The sequence below is a fragment of the Podarcis bocagei genome (assembly GCF_964188305.1).
Source record: "Podarcis bocagei genome assembly, chromosome: 2".
NCBI classification, from domain to species: domain Eukaryota; kingdom Metazoa; phylum Chordata; class Lepidosauria; order Squamata; family Lacertidae; genus Podarcis; species Podarcis bocagei.
In genome coordinates this window covers 56,431,162-56,451,045 of record NC_138126.1, presented here as the reverse complement: position 1 = coordinate 56,451,045, position 19,884 = coordinate 56,431,162, and the positions used below count along the sequence as shown (strand labels likewise).

At 40.4% G+C, this 19,884-nt stretch overlaps 2 protein-coding genes across 2 annotated transcripts in view; one reads left to right on the top strand and one right to left on the bottom strand.

The window, feature by feature from the left end:
- STAB1 (stabilin 1) overlaps positions 1-2,204 on the top strand; it is a 100,367-nt gene extending 98,163 nt beyond the window's left edge. Inside the window, exon 69 of the mRNA XM_081185174.1 lies at positions 866-2,204. Within this exon, the coding sequence (XP_081041300.1) occupies positions 866-922 (57 nt within the window). The 3' untranslated portion in view covers positions 923-2,204. The remainder of the gene's footprint in view (positions 1-865) is intronic.
- Positions 2,205-3,571: 1,367 nt separating this feature from the next.
- NT5DC2 (5'-nucleotidase domain containing 2) overlaps positions 3,572-19,884 on the bottom strand; it is a 29,106-nt gene continuing 12,793 nt past the window's right edge. The window contains exons 6-14 of the mRNA XM_081185153.1: positions 16,084-16,212; positions 15,258-15,318; positions 14,972-15,074; positions 11,649-11,750; positions 10,757-10,838; positions 8,723-8,809; positions 7,126-7,266; positions 6,818-6,882; positions 3,572-5,492 (exon numbers count right to left, since the gene is read on the bottom strand). Of these exons, the coding sequence (XP_081041279.1) occupies positions 5,231-5,492; positions 6,818-6,882; positions 7,126-7,266; positions 8,723-8,809; positions 10,757-10,838; positions 11,649-11,750; positions 14,972-15,074; positions 15,258-15,318; positions 16,084-16,212 (1,032 nt within the window). The 3' untranslated portion in view covers positions 3,572-5,230. The remainder of the gene's footprint in view (positions 5,493-6,817; positions 6,883-7,125; positions 7,267-8,722; positions 8,810-10,756; positions 10,839-11,648; positions 11,751-14,971; positions 15,075-15,257; positions 15,319-16,083; positions 16,213-19,884) is intronic.

The following is a 19,884-nucleotide window of genomic DNA, read 5'->3' as shown; positions in this document are numbered from 1 at the left end:
CCATATATAATCAAAATTAATTAAGAAAGCATTTCTCATTAGTCTCTTAATTGAATCATTTAGAAGCCGCCTTGATTTTCAGGCAATCTGAAGAGGCATTGCTCCCCCAGTCTAGTGGCTGTAACTGAGTATCACAATAAACCAACATTTATAATGATAGGAAAATTTTACCCTCCTTCTGGACTTGACCACTCTCTTGCAGCACAGCTGCAACTTTGGAAGCTTTCCATTCCCTTTTCAATAAACTGCAGTTAAACTTTTTGCAAGAGCCCCCAAAAACTGTGGCAAACCTTAACAACACTGTGTTTGAAGGAAACCAACTTAACTATGGTTTGTAGAACTAAGCCAGCTTCTTCAAGATTAGCTACAGTTTAGGGTTCAGATTAATGTTAAAATATGATTAATTCAAACCGGAAACAAACACTTCCACTCTCCTTGCAGTCTCAGCAGAAGAGAGAGGGGAGTATGCAAGTTTGTGGGAAAGCTAGGTTGATTCCTGTGATCACAAACCATAGCCTATCATGGCATCTGAATACAAGCAAAGTTTTGCTTTTCCATTCATCTTTCAGAAGGCGATCACCAAACTGGGATTGGCAGTACATAGTATCTTGGCATAGTGCCGTTGAATAATCTTCAATAAAAGATCTAAAATGGTGAATTTAAGGCTGCCCAAAATGATTGCTTCCTTTGCTCTTGCAATGTGCACCAAGCCACAGATGGTCCACATGGCATATTTGTAGTGGACAATTGATATTGTAGTGACCGGTTTGCTTGTACTACAGTAAATTTGCAAAAGTCAAGCTTGTTCTCTATAGAACTCTTGTCAGATTAACTGGCCTAATATGTATTTGAATGTTTGTTTCAGGATTCTCTCACCGGAGAAGATTTTTCAGATGCCTTTGGAATTCGAGGCGACCAGTAAGCTGGAAACAACACTTTTCCAGAAGCTATGTAATTCAGAATGAACAGAATATGGCTGTTATGGACTGCTAAGAAGCCTTGCCTGCCCTTTCAATGGTGACAAATTAACAAGTGGCTTGAATTGTAAATGTTTAACATACCTCAGTTCCATTCCTCTTCTCACATGGGCAAGAAATTGGGGCCCATAGAGCTCCTTGCCCTTGCATGCACACAGGGACTTTGGCAATTTTCTGTTTGAATGTAGCCCCCTTGTGCTGTTTTGGGTGTCAGGAATGAGTTTCTGGATGTCATAAGGAGTGGCAGTAGGAAGGTGAGGGATGGAAAGTCATGTTGCGTTCTTTGGCTTCTGCTCCTAAATCTTCAGGCTGAAATTTAGGGAATATGATGACTCTTGAATGTGTTTGGATCGGTGGATGCTGTGGAGAATCTTCAGTGGGCCAATAAAATCTGAGTTCAGTTAGATAACTTTACTCTGAAACTGCACTATGGAGCCTTCTGCCGATCCCTTTTTTTAAACGTTACTTAAAAGGCAGTTTGAAATAATACTGCCTGAAAATTGTAGGCCCATCTTCGTTTATAATCCTGCTGAATTTATGTACTGTTCTGAGAATGACAGATGTTTGTAAATGAATGGGAACAAGCAAATGTCAACCTTCATTAAGCGTTTGGTTATTTTGAACCTGAAGATAGTCATTTAACACTTAGTAAGGATACATAATGGTGAAAAGGTATGTTCTGCCTTATGATTGAGAGCCATTATTTAGTAATCCCCACACTGCCATAAGAAAAGACAATGTCAAGAGAAAGTCATTATCCCATGATGCAATACTTTATTTTTGTAAAAATAGTAAATAACCAACAAAAGAAACATTCTACACTTGCAAGGTCACTTAGAACAAACCACAAATTCTGTGTAGTGTGGGAAAGAAGAATGAATGTTTGTGCAGATTGTTATGAAGTAGGCACGCAGCTGACAACAGGATGCTTTGTGAGCAGACCTGTGAGCCAAAACTATTTTACCTAGCGCAGACAAAATTTGACCAAATCATTATTTCAGTTCTTCAAGTTCTGAGTCATTTGGCATTATACAAAGTAGCCTACTTGTAATAGAATGAGGATAATGCTAACTTGAGCACCTTATGACACAGAACCTTAGGTTGGGTTTCAAAAATGCTTCAAGAAAATTCTTAGAATAATTTAGATAGAACAATGTCTGACAAGTAATCCAGTATCACTTTTTCTGTGGAATACAGTAAATACATGGAAACAGTATAGCAAGTTAATTGGTTTCTCTGCCATTTCAATCTTACAGCTTTTTATTCAAATGCTCATTTCCTTCACCTAAACGTCTAGCCAAACTGATATTATATCACTTAGGAAAACTAGCTGTTTAATATATTTCATGTTCAAAAGCTAGGTTACAGATGGCTTTATGATGCAGGAATCGTTATGTTAGTTATTCATGTTATCTCTTCTGTGCAGTATAAAGTTAATTGGCACATTTAAAGCAGGCAACATTAATAAGGAAATGAAGTGACATCAAGTTTTATACCTTCACTTTGAATGGGAATGCCCAGCCTTTCCAGAAATTCTATGTTGGGCAGGGCTCCCTCCCCCCCAATTTTATTCTGGTTGACACCCCTGTAGGCATTCCACAGTGTTATGTGTTTGCCTACACAGTCCTTATCTGTTTTTAAAAGTCATCGTGTTTGAAGAGACTTGACATAGTTGAGAACGTGTCAAAAGAGAAGAAATAACAATAAATAAATAACAGCCCTACATAATATATTAGCTTGCAGGACACATGCAGACTATATAACTATAGTTGTCATTAAATACAGTGGTACCTCGGGTTAAGTACTTAAGAACAGACCTCTAGAACGAATTAACCTGAGACTGTTCTTAACCTGAAGCACCACGTTAGCTAGTGAGGCCTCCCACTGCTGCTTTGCCGCCGCTAGGCAATTTCTGTTCTCATCCTGAAACAAAGTTCTTAACCCGAGGTACTATTTCTGGGTTAGTGGAGTCTGTAACCTGAAGCGTATGTAACCTGAGGCACCACTGTAGTAGAAAACTTCAGAGAAGCCGTTTTAAGGTATGTTTGTTTCCTTACTTAAGATGTGAATGATAAAGTGATTTTTTTTTTTGCACAACTAAACTTAAGCCTATTATAGCTACAGAATAATTTATCAAACCACATTTTATAAACCAGCTCAGTGTGTTTGACTAATACGTAGAATTCTAATATAATTCCCTAAAAGAGTAAAATATAAGATACAGTACACAAAGGCCAGTATCCTAGTCTTAAACAACATCACTTTGGTACCATATACATGAGAAACAGCAACAAAACATCTCCTAAAGCATCAACTACAGTGACAACAATTTCTATAGCTTGACAGTAAGGTTGCTTTGGCATCGTTAGAATGCAATTTACCATGTCAATGCACAGTTCAGCTTAATTCCAGTTTTGAACTGCCATTTGTAAGACAAAATAGTTCTTGATAGATTTTTTAAAAACTGTGCTGGAATCATTTGGAGCATTTTATTTATTTATAGCCATACCTAAATTAGCCAGCACAAAACCCATTATAGAATTCAATCAGATTGCAATATTTTAAAAAATAAACACAGGTCCCCTGGTTTATCAGAGCCAGCCCAAATGGACTTTGGTGAGTCTTCCAGGGAAAGATGTTCTATTAAATGGTATGTTTCTGATCTGCAGTAACTGGGTACAAAAACAGGTATTAAGTTGAGGGTCAGGGGGCTCCATTATGATGAAATATAGAAAAGATGTGTCGCCAAACTAGCTTCGGCCCAAAATGTTTGCCTTTACCAATATATAGGAAACGGCCTTCTATCAAGTCAGACCAGTTGCAGGATTTTAGATGGGACATTCCTAAACATACAGAGAGCTTGAACATGAGGCTTTTTATATGCAGAACAAGTGCAAGCACTGTAACACTTCAGTTAACATGGTCTTGATAACTCACCCCTTGTATTAGCTGATGCTTCTTCTGAGTAGTCTTTCAAAGGCAGCTCCACCTATTGCACAGTGAAAGAGACCCAGGTTTACATCTCACACAAAGGAGAAAGCACCCATGGCTTCAGCCATTGAACCCTAGGCTCACCTTTTGCAGCACGCTGGTGATAGATTGCGTCCTTCATTTGTGTCAGGCTAAAAAGTAGCAGATGCTTAAAAACACCATTTGTTTCCATATTTTGATCTCAAGTTAAGAAATAGGTTTGAAATTCAAGCTACACTTATACAATGGTGAAAAGTAGTTTTTAGAAATATATGGGATGGTATATTTAATAGGGCTGATTGAAACATGCATGCATATCATGTTACGAGTGCAGCAACGACGTTCATTGTTGAGCCATTACAAAGCTACCACATCAGCTGATGTTACCACAAACACAGTGCTTTCCAATGGTCAGGTCACACATTGTGCTACAAGTCAGTGTAATCAAGTGGTACATGTGGACCAGTCCACGCTCTAGCAGAAATGCACACTACCTATTGTGAAATCTCACTGTGCTCTCAGCAGCAGTCATTGATCTACCAGGTGAGATACTTTGCTTGTTTAGCCCTTCTGGGCCATGCTCACAATAAGCTCTGTTGATCACTACATTTGTACATAAAACTGAATTGGCTGTATGTTGTTTATTATACTGTGCTCAGTTGTGCAAAGATACACAAGCTAGCACCTTTGAATTTATAACCTAATCAAGTCTTAATCTAGCACATTCTGAGCTGCTGGCAGTTATTAAAGTTTAAAATTCTTTTGCCAAGGATTTAGAGTGCATCTCAGTGCTAGTGAACCAAAAGTAATTCTGGCTTAGGTCTTAAGAATATAAATGTGTCCACATTTTAGTAGGAATACATCCAGAGCTATTTGCCAATATAATCACAGCTAAGTCACATCTAAAGTCTGGGTAGAGACATGGACAAATAGGGCTTTATAGTATCAACAAGTTCTGAGAATATCATCGGATCATGGCTACAAAGTGCACAAACTCTGGATCCACACAAACGTTTTGGGTAGAATCTCTATGTAGAAGGAACTACTTTATGGAGACAGTGCACAGGAACCTAATTCACCTTTGGACTTCTTATCAGTGAAGCATTTCCAAGACATAATTTGCACAGCCTTTTCACTCGTTCATCTTGAGTATCTATTAGGAAGTGCTGGGAGGCAAAGGACAGCAATAGGCACACACTGTAACCAGGTTGCAATCTAAGGCTAAGCTGCTGGGCCCTTCCTATACAACAGCTGTATCGCAGCAGTGGGACATACACATCCTTTCACCGGATGTGCACCATTTCCTCCAAGAATGGAGTCTTCATGCAACCAGTGCAGAGCTGGTCCATCCAGAGGGGAGCTTCATGCTGCAGCGGAGTGCGCCGAGGGTAGAAGGTGAAGTTGACATCATAGTTCAGCAGGCAACTGATGGATGCCATGTAGATGTCAGAGAAACGGATCAGTCTTCGAGAAAAGTAGGTCGGGTTGTGGAAGGTTCGAAAGATGCTTCCAAATTGGGGGTTAAAAAGATTCTTCGAAAGTGACCTGGAAGGAAATAATTTGCTATTAAGCCATGAGAACAGAAACCCTTGAAAACGTCTGGGGTTGTGCACGGACAGGCGGAGAACCCCCCCAGCCCTGGGTGACAGCTGAGTGGAATAATGACTCAAGACAACATGTTATGGGAGTAAAATTTTGGCCACAACTTTATTAAAGCTCCAGATGTAGGGAGACCTTGGCTTAGGCATTGGGCGTTTATCCCTCCCAGTCCCCAGCCGGGGATCTGGGGAACATCAGGGTTATCCAGAATGTGTGGGGATTGGGCTGGCTCTGGAGAATGTCTGTTCAAGCAGAGCCCGTCCCCCATTTCACCGCTGTCGCAGGGGAGAGCAATGACAACCTATTGGCGTATGGCCAATGCCTCCCATCAAAACAACCCCTTTAACGGGGAACCCTGGGATCGCCGCCGCAGGAGGGGCGTGGGTCACCGCTTCACGCCCCCCCCATTTAGGGAAGATAGACCAAAGGATTCTGCCCAATGCCTGAAACTGCCAAAGTTGTGATGTTTTGTTACGGGGGAGGCAAAACCTGCCAATGCAGGAAAATTCCTTTCTGGCCCTTCAACAGCGACCATAACGTAGCAGCGCCAGTGTAAAGAAGAGGCTAACCTGCAAAAGAAGGCTTAACTGAGGGAGGGCACGGTGGGAGGAGCTCTGAAGCCGACTGAGAACTCCCAGGTAAGTTCTGCCCACCATTGTGTGGGCAGGGCGATCCCTCCCCTTACCTGGCCAACTCTCTCCTGGCAACGCCTCCCCAGCTGGGATTGGGTAACTGGCAGAGGTAGGCGGCTACCTCCAGGTGTCCAGCCTGGGGGGGGGGGCGAATTCAGGCTGTACTGCCGGGAGCCACATGGGATTGGGGCGGGCGGGCTGCGCACGACCACGCAAAAGCCCCCCCCCCATTTGATGTGGAGAGCGGTCATTGGGTTACTGTAGCTACTCAGAATTCCTCTGCTGTGTATGGCTGGTAGATTAGTCTGTTTAAGGGAGCACCCAGCATCCTCTTTAGAGCTTGCTAAAAGCTTTTCCTGCACCTCTTAAGTTCTTATAGACAGATGAGGAGTGCCTGACATGTTTGTCTTGCTACTTCACCTGCCCTTAAGTAGGCCACCTGCACCCCTGAACTGTGTTCAGTATAGAAGCAAAGCAATATTGGGGAATAGCATACTATGAAAATGCCTTTTTAGTCACAACCAGTTCCTAATTAAGTGCGAGATTTGTGTTTGGAATTTATGTAATAATGCAATGACAGTTTTCTCTTTTTTTGAGGCGGGGAGGAACAGACGACAATAAAAGAATATCAAGACCCACCTAATTTCCTGTCGTTCTTTCATCCATTCCAGTAGCACCTGCCTAGATTCTGCATCTTGATACATCTAAAAGTAAAAAAAAAACAAAACCAAGATGTTTGAATATTGAACATATCTGAATATCAGGCTAAATACATGATTTAATACTTATGAAGGTTGCAGTTTTACATCTCCTTTCATCAGAGAAAAGAAATACAAACAAGGAAATATAGCCAGGAAGTTGGCTTAGCTACGGTTAGGGTGATGGCAAGCCTAACCATAATCATGCTAGGCAACTACCTAATAAAATCACCATTTGGTCTATTTTACCTGCATTCTCTCCAAAAGTCCTGTAAGAGCCTGCTGCCAAGTCAAAGAGTGCATATATTGTTCTGTATTAATGATTCGGATTTCCGTCTCAAGTTCTGGAACAATGGCACCTGTCCTCCAACCATGCCGCAGCATGAGATCCTAAGAAAGAGGGAGGGAGGGAAGGGCATAGCATATGATACTGCGATGCAGCCTTGTAAATAAGCCCACAATACACATTTTAATAGTCCTGCCATACTGATAAATCAGTTCATAGCCTGAAGGAAAGAGTTTCTCATCCAGTTCTTACTCGCCAACAACAAGCAGGAAAACCACTATTCGTTGTTAGCTTTTCGCTATATCCTAAAGTCTACTCTTTTCTTTCTTACGCCATTTAATTTTTAAATAAACTTTAATCTTCTTTTAGCTTTATTAGTCCTTGAGGAGTGGCAGTCCGTAGGAGTGGAGAAGAGGGAGTGGCAATCTCTGGGTTGAACAGAGTGTGCTACAGAAATGTATGGTGGTTATGTTTTATTTACAAAAAAAGGAAAAATGCTTAGTAAACAAAATGCAGCAGTTGAAATATGTTTGTAGATGACAGCATTTGCAATCGCAGGTTAGGGAGTCTACTCAAGGCCAGTTCATTCCCAAAAGCAGTCAACCACTCATGCAGACTTGGTTTTATTCCCCTTAATGAAAAATATATATACCCTGCCTACCAAAACATGAAGATAGCATACAAAAGATACAATATACTCCAAAAACTATGATGTCAGATACGATAAAAGTACCCAATAAAACCATTCAATAAAAGCTCTGCAGAGTTTTTCCTAACAGCAGCCTCGGCAAGGAAATCAGCTTGAGTGTAACTGAGCCAGCGCACAATGTCAGCTGGCAGGCTGGAGCTCTTCAGATGTACATGTAAAGAGATATAGCAGGATAGAATCCTATGCATCGTTATTACAGAACAGGTTCTACTGACATCAGTGGGCCCTAGTATTTTTGACTAAGCATGCATAGCAATGGGCGCCTGTCCAGCAGAAACACCCTGCATCTACCCCCCCCCCATCCAATTTTCTGGAATGGTTCTTGCAAGGTGCAAGTGGTTGCTGCCAGAAGGAAATAGCCTCTCTGTTCACAAGGTATAAGGCAGATCCTGGCCAAGCAGAAAGGGAAGAAGTGGTGGGAGGAGAAAGCTCATTTTGCAAGTTGCCTTTAGAAAAATAAAGTTAAAAATAGTAGACAAAGTTGACACGGGGGGGGGGGGGAGAGAATCCAACAGTTACTTTTTAAACTGTTATTCTTAAAAATGGTTATATATGGACTGTGGTTTGGAAATGTGCCTTAAAATGGCAGACTAGAAGAAGAAAGTATTTGACCTTTTGCAATAAACTTGATGCTGGTATGGGTTTCAAATCAGGACTGGCTAAAAAGGAACCACCTATGCAATGGGAGTTGATCATGCTGAACAAGAATCAAAGCCATAGTGTGGGTGTCTTCCACAAATATATCCCAGAGCAACAATACTGAAGAACGAAGCTGTCCTTGGATTTTGGTAGCAAGCAGAGGCCACTAAGTAGCACTGAGATAAAATTCCAAGTGGGACTGGAGTACTTACTGCAAGGTCGCTGTACAAATGGTCACCAAAATAAAGGACCTTGGACCCACGCCAGCCTGTTAGCCGCAGAAAATCAAACAGATTGCCCTGGAAACATAAGATGAACAAAAGAATGTGAGAATAAACTTAAATATCTGGTTTCTTCTTGCAAAGAAAAACAGTGTGTGCCGGTCTTGAAAAGGTCAAAAAAATAAGTCTCTCACTACTTTGATTTTTCTACAGAGCCAAGGAAACAAAGAGAAAATATTTGTTCAGAATAAGCCGCTTATTAAAAAAAACATCCATGGGTAACAGCTTAAGGAGTTCTCACGGGAACTTTGTCAAATTAGGGGAAATGGGGACTTTGGAACGCTAGATTTATAATCCCATCATGCCTACAAATTCATATCTTGCACATTGTTTGTATTCAAGGAACCATTCCTAAATTTATAGACTAACTGATCCCTAAGTGTGCGGTGAGTTAAGTTCTTATCTGATTCAGCCTCTCTGTAGCTTTGTACGACAATCCACTGCTACTCCAATACTACAGTTGAAAAACTACAAACAAAAAGGGGTTGTATCCCGAAAGCAATGGGACTGATGTTAGTAATGATTAATTTCGGTCCCATTACTTTAAATGGGTCTGCTTTAAAGCATAGCTAAGTCATGATTCGTGTTAGTGATTTGCTACATGCTGAACATTAATTTCAAGATAGTCTAGGCACAATTTCAATATGCTACTCCCAGGGCCCTCAAAGTGGGACACAGGCTATCTTATAAAGGTACACTTACTTTTTTGCAGTGACCATTATCTGTTCCTAAGCTTCTCCCCATTGACCCAACTTCTGTAGGTTTTGACTGGGCTGTAAGGCAGATCTGTCCTCAGATATCCTAGCAGCAAAACACAGGCTGCTGGGTTCCCTCCACTATTACTCATGCTTCCTAATGAATCCTGGCATGACCAGAACTAGACTTCCATCATCAATGACGTCAATCCCAACCCATCACATTCAAATTCACGCAGGATGAATGAATGACATTTTTCGCTGTTTAACAGATCAACCCAATTCCAACTTTAGGAAACTTTCCCAACATTGGCATGCCTAGTAAGAATGGAGAAATGTGTTAATTTCAGTGGGAATTTGTTGTCAACCATATACGCACACACCAATAATCATCTCCCTAACTATGACAACCATTCAAATGTTTGTGCTGAGAAGGTTTTAACATATTGGATTCTAAGACAAGAGTCTGGTAATAAAGACATCTGGGAAAAACACAACTAGGAAACTGCGGGTCAAAATGATTTCCCTGCTGGGACACTTTTACCCATGTATTAGGTCACATATGGTACGAATATACAGAGCCTTCCTCATCTTCCTAGTCTCATCCAGACAGCATTCTATTAACAAATCCTGAAGATATTTAGCCATATTATGTTTTTTGGGATGATGCTACAGCCATTGTCCAATTGGCACCATATTGTTATGTCCGAAATACTTTGACATTATAATTCTGAAGGCCTGATTTGATCACAGCACTGCCTCAGAACCATTTCTGAATTTTAGAGAGCTCAACTGCGAATCACATAAAGTGGGTTACTAACAATTTTTCGTGGTATCTTCTACTGCTCAATAATCTAGCCTTCCTCAAAAGATTTTTCAAAGCCCTGCTAACTCCTAGTCTACCTGCGAACAAGACTACCTCGCCTACATATTAAAATAGGAAAACAAAATCTTGCTCGACTGTTTTCCTTCAGAAACAATGGGATGAAATCATTTCAAAAGAACAGGACAAATATGTTTATGACTTCAGAAGGGTAATTATCCACCTCAGCTTTTATCTTATGACATATTTGCACCACAGTTCTAAGAATGGGAGATTCTAAGAAAATGGAAATAAAGACGCTATGAAAAAAGTATAAAATTACAGCTTTTGAAGAAGAGTAGCAAATACCTTTTTCATGCTTGCTCACATACTTCAAAGTGACTCAAAAAAATTCTAGTATCCTTAAGCTAAGCCATGAAGTGATAAGATACTGTTAAGTAGTCTTACCTGTTTGTAAATTTTCCCCTTTTCCAGTTTGCTTATTTTATCCCAGTGAAGTGAACCTTTTTCATCCATTTTCCTGAAGGGTCTACAAAAGTCAAACAACTGCTGTTACAGGCCTGCAAACGAGTGAGTCTTGCTATGGAAACTTGAAGTAACATGACAAATGAGAAGTGATTCCTTAAGTCACTTTGTGTTAAATCATCATTAGTTTTATTATGTGAACTGTTCAAAAGTTTGTTAATGAAAGCAGCAGGAGAAAAGAAATTGGCCCATTTATTCACAACAGTTTGCATAATGAAAGTGTATGGTCTATTTTAAGAGAAAAAACAGCCACTGCATGCTTTCTAGGATGTTAGGGACTCAATATATATAACCACTTCAACACACATGGCAGCTGGGGCAGAGGAAAAGGTGTCCTAAAAATAGTTATTTGACTTATTGTACATGGATGCTTGACGTCAATGGCTTGCATTACACACAGTATTAAAGACTTCAAATACTCTGCAAAAGGCAGGGAATTAACATAATACATTTCTGTACAATTTGACAAACAAGCAGTTTTAGAAGAAGGAGCTTGTTTGGGTTGATCTCACCAGAATTTGAAAATGCAAAAAAGTAATTTGGCATCTTGAAAGGAAACCCACTACTGCTAATGAACAGCTGCTGTCAAAACATGGCAATTGCATACTTAATTCCTCTCTTTCCTCACCCCACCAGTCAGGATTCCTGCCCATAGCCTGACTTCAGGATGTTCCACATTCCTGGCTCTGCCCCCCTTTATCATCAACTAATGATGTGGGGCAGAGAAGCACCGAATCTGCAGTTGCCATTTTGTGTAACAGCTGCAAAGTTAAATGTAACATATAGTTCTGGTATACTCCAACCCAAAACATACTTGCGTCTATCAGTGAAGAAATTTGGCTTATCTGCTTGCACAATGACCATGTCGAAAAGGTCTCGCCAGTTCTTGCCAACCATGTGCTTCATTCCTTTATCACTGCAGACAAAAACAGGGAAAGGTTATTTCATTTAATCCAGTGTATGGTACTCTAGAGAAAGATTTCATTTTGATCTGATGAAAGACATGGATTACTTGCCAAGATTTTTTCTTTTTAAAAAAATTCTAACCTGCCTTCCTAACAGCACAGCAGGAACCGAGTTTTGTTAGGGCTTACTGTTCATCTACACAAAGATGTGGTCTACAAAATGATTTTTCCTCCCTTTACTCTGAATTCCAGAAGCAGTCAAGGCAATAATATAAAATTAATGTCATTAGTGCAAGGATTTTTTTGTGTGCAATGAAACTCTGCTTGGCTGTCCTTCTCTGTGCCCTCTAAAATTGTTCTGGTGGTTCTTCCCAACGGTCTAGAACGTTTTTGGGAGGGCATAATTCCATTGTGCAAGTGCAAATCCTTGAATTAATGGAACAAATGTACTGGATACTGCCCCAAGCCTTCTTACTTCTACTCTGGGTACCTCCAAAATGCAAACCAATTCCAGAATGGAGCCTTTCTCCATGCTCAGGAAAGGGTTGGGGTTTTGTCCTCAGTACTGTGCTAGGCTTCAGAAGCAGTCAAAAAGTAAGAAAGCTTCAGTCCGTTTACATGTGTTCATTAGGCTATCTTCAATACATACACTGTTCTTCATGTTCTGCAACTTTATTTATTTATTTAAGTAATTTATGTAGCAGTGTACAATGAGGTTACAAAAGAGAAAAATATTAACTATGAAAATCAGTAAAGTTTTCTTTAAATGTTTTTAAAACTGTTCACCAAGCACCTCAAGTTTGACAGGGTAGACCCCTGTCAGATCTCAAAGGCATTCCAGAGAACTGGGCCCACAATACTGAGCACACAACTTCTGGCGCATGTAAGCCAAGAGCAGAATTCAACTAAGTTGTTGTGTGCCCAGAACAAGGTCTGCTAGCACAATGGGCTGTATTCTCCCTCCTCCCTGCCCTGCATCCCCCAAATATGTCCTGGAGGAAAACCCAGAACAGACTTAGGGAGTGTGTGAGCGTCCCACAGGAGAAAAGTCTTGTTGTCCCTATGTTGAATTCCACTCCATATGTCAGAGCCACAAGGGTCAACTAACAGCAGCTCCCCTGAAGACCTGGGTGATCAGACAGGCTAGTTAAGGAATCAGGTGGTCCCCAAGTTGTTAAGGCCCTGTGAATTAAATTATTCTCCAATCCTTCCCTGCCTGAAGTTCCCCATGGCTTCTGAGTTCAGCTTGACAAGACCTCAACCATGCCTTTAGGCTAAAAGGTTCATACTGGCTAGTCCATTCGTGAACTAGGCTAGGAAGCCAGGACGGGTGTCACTTGCTGCATAACACATGCAGCGGCAAACATGCATTTGCCACCATATTACATGTGAAGAAGGCTTCAGCATTTTGAGGGCTCCTGCGGAGGTTTCTTAGAGAGGCACTTGGTAGATAATTCGTGAGATACATGGCTCCAAGTCATTTCCAGCCTAGATCAACAACAACAGAATAGCACCTTCAGTTCTGCGAATGCATGGATGAAGAACATGTTCCATTACCAAAGTCTACAAAAAACACCTATTATGGGAGAGTTGATTTTCTTAAAAAGGAGTTTACTATAGAGTCTGAAGGCTTTGGCCCATTACTATCTATTCGTTAGGTCAGTGTTTCCCAACCTTTTTTGGGCAAAGGCACACTTGTTTCATGAAAAAAATCTCGAGGCACACCACCATGCCAGATGGGGAAAGGTCACTTTTTACTTATGTAAAAAAAAATAAAAAAATAGTAACAGCATAGAAGGTAATGGTTAGGCTAGCATCCCTCTTCCAAATATGCTAGGTTTTTATTTGCAGGGACTGTTCTACATGGGAAAGCATTCAGCACTGTCATTCTCCCATCTGCCATCTGAATTGGTACTATTCTGGGTCAACTTACTCTGCTGCATGTGTAGATGAAAATGGCACCAAGTGTGGGGGAGGGGGCAGAACAGGTTTCAGGTACAGGATATTAAGCATACACGTACTTCAGATTGAACTGGTTGCTTGCTTTGCAAGTTTTCATTTCCCATATGACTGCCTTGGCAAGCGCAATACCTACCAGGCTCAACGCCGGTCTCGCGCTGCCGCTTCCCGCGCTCTCAAGGACCCGGGAGGAGGAAGGCGTGAAGGGAATCCCGAAGGCGCGAAAACCTCGCGCATGCGCAGGCCTTCCGCCTGCGACAGCCCAGTAGGCCGGCCGAAGCGAGCGGCGATGGGATGTGGGAGGGAGCTCGCTCGCCGCCCCGCATGTGCCTATGTGGGGCACGTTACAGCCCCGTGACGTCAGCGCCACGCAGGCAGCCAGGCAGGCAGACGGCGAGAGCCCCGCGCTGGGCGGCATCTCCTCGCCGCCGCCGCCCCGCCTCTCGCCGCCCGCCTCGCCCGCCTCCCTCCCACGGCACACCAGGCAATGTCTCGCGGCACACTAGTGTGCCACGGAACACCGGTTGGGAAACACTGCGTTAGGTTTCCTATAATGCATACAATGTTCTATTTTATTGCACAATCCTGCATGAAGATGTGGTGCATCCAGAGATCTAATCAGAGCCAATTTACTTTTCACTTTGGCACGTGTGGAAGCACCACACACCACCAGAACATTACAGAAAACAGGATGCTTGTATTTACCTTCTCTATCCCCAGCCAGCCCTTTCCTTTGGGCTGTTCCAGTAATTCAGATCCATAGCATGAGTTACTCATAGCAGGCAAACAGGGAGGGTGAGTTGGAAATATCAGAGGCACACAGACCATAGAGTTGAGTCCACATGCACCTATGCATACCAAGGTGGGACAACGAAACAGACCTGTGCATGTACCAGGACAGAACTGTGCCCTTAGGAATGATTACAATCACTTCTCAAATTTAACTTTGCAACCACAGAACTAGCAATGCAGTTTCTCCAGTTTCACAGTCGTGTACAATTCTTTGCTAAAACTTGCTGTACTTGTTTGTAATTGTATGATTACGTTGTTAACTGAACACCATCACCTGATGGTGAAAGCAGGGTAACAAATCAAATACACAAATAGATCCTCATGTTATTATAACAATAATAAAATCTTATCTTCCCACAATTAAAAATGTTTACATAAGAAAGCTGCTATCCAGATGGTCTGCACTGAACAATTACTACTGTCATTTAACATTTGCACATAAGCAACCATTTCATCAAGATGCATAAGAGATGATACTCACACAAAGCTGAAAGGACTGTTTGTGATAAGAAATAGTTTTTTGTTATGGTTAACCAGTCGATTTAGGACAGCATAAGTTTCATCTCCATGAAGAATATATTTTTCTGCAAGAAACAGATTAAGCTAAGCATAATGTAGAAATACACAACACTATGACAAAAAAGAAGAAAACATTTAGGCAAATTTCAGTTTGGTGGTTCAAAACCATTAATCTAAAGCCATTTGATGCCAGACAGTGTTCATTACTATTAAAAAAAACCTTAATCAAAGTTTAGAACTTAACTGACCCATGTCCTTTTCAATCCATTTGTACATCATTCCTTTCACATGGACATCTTTAATGGCATCCTAAAACAGCAACGAGTAGTTATGCATAAGTCTTAAACCTTGTATTGTATTATACAGCACCATCAATGTAAATGCCGCTTTATAAAGTAATCATCAAAAGAGAAAACTGTCAGGAACTTGACATATGATGTAGGAAATCTGCACCCAAAGCACTAACACAGTCTGTGTATCAGTGGACTTTGAAGGCACTGTGTGTGTGTGTGTGTGTGTGTGTGTGTGTGTAACACAGAGAAACCAAATGATAAGTAATTTCCATGAATCCACTGAAGTCACCGATACATGGGTATATTTAAATTTATAGTCCAAAGCAACTGTGATGCTAAAGATGTATAAGCAGAATTCTGCTTGTGTGGTCAGGTTCCTATAGGTGTTGAAAAAAAGCAGCTTAGGAGTATTACTGAAGATGACAAATGACAGAAGCAATGTACAAAGCAGAGTCATGACACCTTAAAGATGAAGTGGAATCCAGTCCACCAAAGCATATGCCGCAATAAAACATGTTAAGTCTTTAAGGTACCACAAGACTGGTGCTTTCGCTGCAACAGAATAACATGGCTGCCCCTCTGGAAAATGCAATATAGATATTCTCTACATTTCATGCTAATTAAAATAATAATTAATGGTTGCTTGATTTTTTTGGTCTCCTTTATTTATTTATTACTATTTGACAATGATACATTATGCTTGTGCAACACAACCCTCATATAAGACACGGGACTGCCAAAGGCAGAGTTTTCACCTATACCCTAAAACAGCTGTACTCACACTTATATCCTTGTAAAGATGAACTTGGTCATACTCAATATTGTGAGTCATGAAATAGTCAGTCACGGATGAAAGCAGAGTCATTTCAGGAAGGGAGAAGATGTCCATAAACTGCTTAATTGATGGACCCTGTCCAAAAGAGGAAACGCAATATAAAAACTGCTGTTTAACATAATGTACTTCTATAGGAAGTGGGAGTGTCTCACATTTCAGCTGAACACAGCGTACCCTCTGCGAATGCAATAATAGAGAGTTACTGAAGTTTTTGAATCAGAAGCTGTGGTTTTCCTCTCCAAAGCAATGAATCAAACGTGGCATGCATGTACAGGAGTCAGAGACTTACTGTAACTAGGCAAGTATGAGATGATTTTAGAGACTCTGGTAAACAACACTGTGAACATGGATACTTAACTGGCATGCATCTAATTCTCTCAGGATTTGTGAAAGATTAGCAAGCCCCCTCTTTTTCCATCAGCTTTGGGACTGACGTAAAGAAACACCTATCTGCTGATGTCTGCTTTTTTAAGCTACTATTATGTTGTTGAGGTTGTTTTACTGCTGTCTTGAGCTGCCTTTCGCTCACCTAATGGTCTCAAAAGATGGGATATAACACACACACAAACAATAAAACTGCTTCAGCGGCAACTTCATATGGCCAAGGAATACAAAAACAAATAACATTACCAAATTTACCAAAGTAAATTAATTAAAAATCCCACTCAGGAAACAAAATCATTCACGTTATTAAAAACTGTAATGTTGTAAATAATTATGTATTCATTCCTTGGTATTAATATACCTCTTTAAAGGAACTTCGCTGATCCATTAACCTTTGATCTACAAATTATATTCAAAATTGGATTGGGTTTGGATTGGATATTTTTAACTGTATAATCAGTTTATATAGTCACTTCTGTATAGAAAGGTGACTGCACTCACGTGTTCACCATTTCACTATAGCAACTGAACAGAGGCTTGGTTTATAGAGAGATTGCACACACATAGGTACAGCAAATCTTTGTCATGATGCAAGGGGATAAACCTATTGCATAGTATTCACATGCTATCAGGCATGGAAAAAACATAGTAGATAGAGGGATAAATCATTGATTAGCTTTTGATTTGCATGGGACCATTGTGGGGACAGATTAGTAATGGTCAGGAATGTATATGTGTTATTGTATAGAACAAAAAAAAAGTCTTTTCCCCAATCTTTTGAGGCAATACAGCCCAAGTCTATTTGAAGCACTTGGATTTAGCTGTATTAAAACAAGCTAAATGAAATAAAAATAAAATAAAGATAAGTACCCTAGATTGAACTGCACTGACATGCAGGATATGAGAAAGTATCAGTGATCTCAAACTCTGTGCTATCATGAACCTCCAGTGCCTAGTCTGGTCACTAAATTTTCTGGTCACTAAAAGGGTATAGTAAATAGTAGGATACTACTGTACTTGGTGATTTGTTTATTTCAAGAAGTAGTTCCCAATTTCTCAGGTCTTTAAAGAAATGGGAGTCTCTAGAAGTGGCAACAATGACAGAGACAAAAATCTGTTCTCTTTTAGCAGCTGAACAGTACGAAACAAAAAAACAACAACACAAAAAGCCAAGACTGAACTACAAATTAAAGCCGTATGTGGCAGTCTGTTAACAACTGAAAATTATTGAAATATGACCTTTCCTTTCATCTGACTAAAGGAATAATCTGCTTTATAATACAGATTATGCTAAGAAACACTTTTATTAAACAGAAATCAGATACTAACTGCCATATGGCCAGGGGGCTGGTATCGTTGCTGAGTGAGCAAAACAGCTACACCATAATGACCTTAACTAGACAAGACCTAATTCAACAGAACTCACCTTCCAACTATAATGACATCAACAAATTATTTCTGGCCTGTCAGTTGGAAGGGACTTATGTACACTGTCAATGCACACACTAGAGCAATAAACTAATCAATACCACGTTATCAGACCATTCAAGCCCTACCTTCCTTCTTTTTAGGCTTCTGACTTGCTAAGCTAACATTATTCTACCAATATCTTGTGTTTTTTTAATGCATGTATCATCTCCAATGCTTCCCATATTTTAATCAGATACTTTTGATTTCTTGATGAAACCCTTAAAACAATGTAATAAAGCAGCCTTAAATATGTTCAAAGGACCCCAGGAGGGGAGATAATTATTTTAAATAAGAAAGGCCAATGAATAGTTTGCACTAGTGGGAGCCAGAACTGCAGACCTAGAGGTTACTTTAAAGTATAGCAGAACATGGAATATCTGCTTTAAGGTAACTGCATATTATCTTAATGGAGGAAGAGGTCAGGGAAAGAAAAAAGTATTGAGAGAAGCCAAGGAAGCTAGAATGATCTTTGTTAAAACAGAAGGGATTCTCCCTGCCAGCAAACCACCACCTACAAGGTTTTAGATTAAAAACAGACAAATACTGCATAGGAATAGATGTTTCTTACTCAATCCAAATGCGAAGAAAAAATGTACTGTATAGTTAAAAGGTCTTTTTAAAAATCAATGTAATTTAGTTCTTTCTTCAAGCAATTATAAAAAACCTCATGGGTCAGAATTTCCCTTTTTTGTCATCACATCATATATCCATGGTGTATGAGACAACAGTGTTTGCTTTAGATATGGTTAATCTACCATTGAGCAAACAATTCTCTCTCAAAACTTTCCTAACTCACAGAGCTGTCATGAAGGACAAATAAGTCATGTTTAACCATGGTGTGTAATGGGTTTTGGTTTTTTTTGTTTTGCAAAAAGCTATATAAAGCACCAAAAATCTGTCTACTGCAACCATGCTCTCTATCTTTTAAGATTTCACTGAACATCGCTCCCATTAAAGCATATCTCCACAGCTATTTTTTTATGACATTACAATTTACAGGATGGTGAATACCGTACATCTTTTGATTGTACAGTATGATCATGTAAAACACGTATTAGGCCCTGCTCCCACGAAGATAGAAATAAAACTGAATTATCCCTAGTATGCAGGAATAATTTGTACCAACTTTTAGGAAATTGTTAATGGATGAATACACACACCATTTACCGGCCTTTCCCACAGACCTGTACTCAATGAGGGCAAGGAAACATGAAGACATGACTGCACTGTTGAAGGAACCTCACAGAAACAGAAAAACTTCTCTAGAAAAGGCAGCTGTTCTGCAGATCAATTGGCAGCAAACAACAGCTTATACATCTCTACCGACGGGTAGGCTATGAATGTAATGCCCTTTAGGCACACATCCCCCCTTCCAAAATTAATGAGAGATTACATACTCTCATGAAGTGAGGAACAGGGTACTAGTCCAGCTCAGGTCAGGAAAAGGGATTTTTGATCCTCTAATATATAGACCGACCCACTCTGAAATGTATCAGGGCTTTCTTGCCAGTCATCTCTCTCAGTTGTCAGATCTCCCTCATCCTTTCAGAATCCTAGTATTTGAGAGGGTGGGAGTCTGGTTAGACTGGAAGAACAAGGAGGGCATGTTCTTTCCCATTCAATGCATCCTCAGCACACTGCCTTGCACCAGGGAAGTGATCAGATTAGCAGAAGTCAGCTGCTTAAAGACAGGTTTCTGGCATTTCACAATCTTCTACAAATGAGAAGGAATCCAGCTGAGGAGCGTACACAAATGTTTTACTGTCACAAAACTACTTCTGGACTCCACTGAAATGTAACATATTGTATCCAACCAAGTCACCCCATTAATGGAAAAACTTCTGCCTATGCAAAGGAACTTCCTCTACACCCCTTGAGCCCCTTTACCCAAAA